Below are 5,000 nucleotides of genomic sequence, written 5' to 3'. Positions count from 1 at the left end.
AAAACCACAGAAGAAGAAGAAGAAGAAGAAGAAGAAGAAGAAGCTGTGAAAACATGGCTCATACCAGCTGACGGGAAAGAACGATTAAAATGTGTTCGAGGCAGAATAATAATAAATAAACGGAAATGTGGCTGCTGACATACAAAACTGTTAAAAAAACGGCGTTAACAGACGTTTATTGACGGGTGTCGTCTGATTGGACAACGCTGTGGTCGAAGTCTGGGTAGATACCAGAGAAACATGCTGGTCCTGGTCTGAAGACTCGAATGCTGACTGTTGGTAGGACATGAGACATCCTCCATGAGAGAGTCTGACATCACCACCGGCTCACCTGAGACGACATCGAGCATTTACATAAGGACCAATCAGCATCGAGCATCACAACAAGGTAGAGAAAGGAGAAAAGGTGTGAAGCGTGAAAAAAAAGCGTCTACACTTTGAAAACAACCTGAAAACGACTTTAGATCGAGAGTGAAGTGAAGACGAGGAGCCGCTCAATCATCATCATCATCATCACCATCATCATCATCAGTAGCATTTAGCATGTTTAGCTAACAGGAAGTAGTCACACTGACAGCATCGTTGGTTCATGGCTGTCGTTTGAACTCTGGACCTGACCGACGGTTAATTAATTAACCTGCTGAGGTTCTTATGACTGCACCAGCTGCAGCCTGAAGGTGACACCACAGAGGAAGAACGACGTTTCATCCTCACTTCAGTCTTTCACTCGTCCTCTCGTTTTTTCTTCTTCTGTTGTTCTCCGTCACTCATTCCTCCACCCTTCACTTCAGCCCTCTCTCTCCCTGTTTTTCTACTTTCCCCCTTTCTTGTCCCCCAGACCCCCACCTCCTCATCTTTTCTCTACTTCTTACCCCTCCAGCTTTCTCCTCTCCCCCTCCCCGTCATCTGTTTCTCCCCCATCTCTCTCCTCCTCCTCCTCCTCCTCCTCCTCCCCCTCAGTTTCCTGTCCCACTTGGCTACAGGTCAGCTTCAGGATCCCCGCTGCACCCATCGTCTCATGTTCGCTCCACCACCGACTTTTCCCTCCCAGAAAACTGCAGCAAAAGCTCTGTCAGATGAAGTGACTCCACTTATTCCTAATTTCAGTTCACTTATTTCAGCAATTTCCCAGAATGCTGCTGCAACGAGGCGAGCGCAGAGGAGGCGCTTTAATTTACACAACTGAATGAAAAGAGTCGAACCAGGTGGATCTGAGCGTGTGTGAGACATGACCAAGAGGAGCTGTTTCCCAGTGTGTTTGAGTTCTCACTGCTCCCAAACACACACACACACACACACACACACACACAGGCCTATTATGGCCGTCGGTTCAGATTCCCAGTGAGCGTGACATCATGTAGCCTCAATCAAAACCAGACTTCAGCAAAACCTCAAATACAGAGAGCAGCAGGAATGAAGGCTTACATTACACACACACACACACACACACACACACACACACACACACACACACACACTTATCATCCATCAGACCTCCTTTCCATCAGGAGAGAGGAATTCTGGGATTGCTGCTCTGATTCCTCACACTGACTGTTAACTGTTAAAAACGCAGCAAAAATCAATTCTGCTGCATTTTTCTCAAACTTGATGATTTCAGAGTTTTTTTTTTAATTATCCAGAATAAACTGCTGCGGAGACGACGGCAGGAGAAGAAGAGAGAGTCAGGAGGAAGGAACCAACGAAGAAGAAAGATGTGGTGATGAGAGAGAGAGCTGGAGGTCAGACAGAAGAAACTGACAGACAGCTGATAAACGTGATGACAGCCGAGCCGTGTGTGTGTGTGTGTGTGTGTGTGTGTGTGTGTGTGTGTGTGTGTGTGTGTGTGTGTGTGACATGGCAGAGGATGAAAAGAAGCAGTAAATTCTCTCCTTTACTTCAAAAGGATGTTTCACACTCCAGTCAGACAGATGGAGGCAAACACACACACGCACACACACACACACACAGACACACACACACACACACACACACACACACACACACACACACACACACACACACACACACAGCCTGGCTGACTCCTGGTGCACCTGGGCCAATGATGGATGAAACACACACAAACAACCAAGTCAGCAAATTCTTTTTCATTCAAAACTCCCTTTAAAAAAGTTCATTTTTTACTCAACGAAGAACTTAGAACTTCTATCAAACCGAGCGTCAAACACATGAAGGCAATAAGATGTCTCTGTTCTCGTGAATGAAACCTTCGAATCACACTGCTTTTAATGATTTAAGTTAAGTTTAAGGGGATTTGAATGCTCTCAGATCTTTAAGGTGACTTCTGCATGTGCACGATCAACAGCTGCACAAGCCTTTGCTGAAGATGTTGCTGGTTTCAGTCACGCGTTGCATTTAAATGTCTGGAAGGTTCATTAACAACACTGAGAGTGATGCTAGCAGCTGTGACAGTGCTAACATGCTCATGTTCATCATGCACATGCAACAGCTAATTAGCATCAAATGCAAAGTTTAGCTGACGACAGTTGATTAATACTTTGACTTAATATGGCGTGTCAGCCTCTTGTTGGCGCTCGAGGAAACATCACCAGAGTCAGTGGAATTTATTGTCCGGGGAGCGTGAAGGAACCTATTTTCACGTCAGTCCATGCAGTGGGTGTTTCAGCTTGGTGGATCCACAGACCTCCATGATGCCACGCCACCAGCACGGCTACAAAGACATCAATCACCGAGAGGAAACGTGGAAAACAACAGGATGCAAAGGGTTTCTGTTCAGAATATTTCATGAGAGCGAAGACGAACGTGACGAAAGTGACGTCAGCCAGGAGGAGAAGAGGAGGAGGAGGATGAAGAAGAAACACAACCAATCGAATTTTACATTCATGTTCATGTAAGGTGTGTGTGTCCGTGTCCGTGTGTGTGTGTGTGTGTGTGTGTGTGTGTGTGTGAGGCCAGCAGCAGGTAAACTAGCCCAGAGGCATTCACACCTGGCCAGTAAATCTAGGCTACAGCTAGCACCTCCCACACACACACACACACACACACACACACACACACACACACACACACACACAGCTGTGTACTGTACCCCTCCTTCCTGTTTCTATGTATTCGTATGTGAAACCACAGCAGCGTTGTGATTGGCTGGCAGGTGCTCTTTATGAGGGCCACACCACACCTCAAAATACAGAGCCATGGTTTGTTTGCCGATTTGAACTGTGCACGTTGCCACAGAGCAGAAGTCTGAGGTCAACAGATAATCTCCTGTTAGACGCAGACGTCACTGAGGCCTCAGAGAGTTACAGCCTGCAGCGAGCGCAACAACACGGATGACGTGATAACAGCTACGTGGTTAGCACTGATTGGCTAATGGGCCCTGAGTCATGGTGACATGACAGACACACTCATGGGATGTGTTGTTTTGTGAATGCCAGCTAATTAAGGACTGTAATCTGGTTTCCTCTGGTTCTCTTCAACACCACGAAAAGGAGAAACCTGGTTTGTGTAATCGGTAGAAGATTTGGAAACAGGACGTCCATGTTTGCTAACCCAGAGTCTAACTGTGTGTTTCTAACAGAGACGGAACGACTGTTAGCATTAGAGATTCAGTCAGTCCATGAAACTAAGCTAAGCTAACGCTGTCTGTTAGCATGCAGAGATTCAGTCAGTCCATGAAACTAAGCTAAGCTAACACTGTCTGTTAGCATGCAGAGATTCAGTCAATCCATGAAACTAGGCTAAGCTAACATTGTCTGTTAGCATGCAGAGATTCACAGTCACTCCATAAAGGTAAGCTGAGCTAACACACTGACTGTTAGCATGCAGAGATTCAGCCAGTCCATAAAACTAAGCTAAGCTAACACACTGACCGCTAGCATGCAGAGATTCACAGTCAGTCCATAAAGCTAAGCTAAGCTAAGCTAACACACTGACTGTTAGCATGCAGAGATTCAATCAGTCCATAAAGCTAAGCTAAGCTAAGCTAACACACTGACTGTTAGCATGCAGAGATTGAGTCAGTCCATAGAGCCAAGCTAAGCTAACACACTGACTGTTAGCATGCAGAGATTTAGTCAGTCCATAAAGCTAAGCTAAGCTAACACACTGACGCCGTCTCCTCTGAGCTGAAACCTGTTTCAACCTGCTGCGTGTGAACAGACTTCTGAATGAAAGGCTGAGCTGAGTTAAAGAAGCTTGTGGAACTGAGGTTTGACAGGAAGCGACTCTCTGCCACATGACTTCCTGTTCAGCTGACACGTGTTTCACGCCTCGGCATCATCGGCCTCTTACCTCCACGATGCTCTTCAGGTCTCTGACGTAGGCTTGCTCGGTCTCTACGATCTCCAGCACCACTCGCTCCAGCCGTGAAAGCTGTCTGGGCGTAGCCGCCGCTGCTGCCGGATTGGCTCCGTGCCCATCAGGGGCGTGACCTCCGCCCGTCACCTTGGTAACCCCACCTCCTCTCCCTCCTCCGGGAACTGCTCCTCCGTGCGGTGTGACCAGGGGAGTGAGGTCCAGGCTGATGTCCGAGCCATTTCTCTTTGGCGTGGACGAGGAGGACGATGATGAAGAGGCATTGTATGTCGGCACGGCGCCATAGGGCAGAGAGGAAGAGGAAGAGGAGGAGGAGGAGGAGGAGTGGGAAGTGTCCTGCAGGGAGACGGAGGAGGCGGAGGAGGAGAGGGAGAGGGAGGCGGGACGCTCGCCGTCTGAACAGACGGTGTTGACGGAGGTGCAGGAGGAGGACGAGGCGCCTCGATCGCCGGACGACATCATCCTACCCACAATCCCACTCAGAGACGAGACTGAGGAGGGACGCTTGGCGGCTGTGGAGACACAGAGAGACACGTTTCAGTCCATCGGCTGATTTCAGCCAATCAAAACATGAAGAAAGGAAATTTAAATCAACACAAACATTTCTCTCAAAGCAGTTTGTGACATCAAAGAGCTTCAGTCTGATCATCCAATCAAACCTCACGACCCGATCAGGACGTTAAGAGTCATGTGATCAATAACATGAA

At 47.9% G+C, this 5,000-nt stretch overlaps 1 protein-coding gene across 4 annotated transcripts in view; it reads right to left on the bottom strand.

The window, feature by feature from the left end:
• The window catches only part of plekhg2 (pleckstrin homology domain containing, family G (with RhoGef domain) member 2), a 64,904-nt gene that overhangs the window by 41,071 nt on the left and 18,833 nt on the right, over nucleotides 1-5,000 (bottom strand). For all 4 annotated transcript variants that reach the window (XM_076735762.1, XM_076735763.1, XM_076735764.1 and 1 more), the window contains one exon: nucleotides 4,270-4,805. In XM_076735762.1, the coding sequence (XP_076591877.1) occupies nucleotides 4,270-4,805 (536 nt within the window). The remainder of the gene's footprint in view (nucleotides 1-4,269; nucleotides 4,806-5,000) is intronic.

This window comes from Chaetodon auriga, chromosome 7, assembly GCF_051107435.1.
Source record: "Chaetodon auriga isolate fChaAug3 chromosome 7, fChaAug3.hap1, whole genome shotgun sequence".
Taxonomy (NCBI): Eukaryota; Metazoa; Chordata; class Actinopteri; order Chaetodontiformes; family Chaetodontidae; genus Chaetodon; species Chaetodon auriga.
Note: the sequence above shows the minus strand (reverse complement) of the source record. Positions and strands in the feature narration are given on the sequence as shown.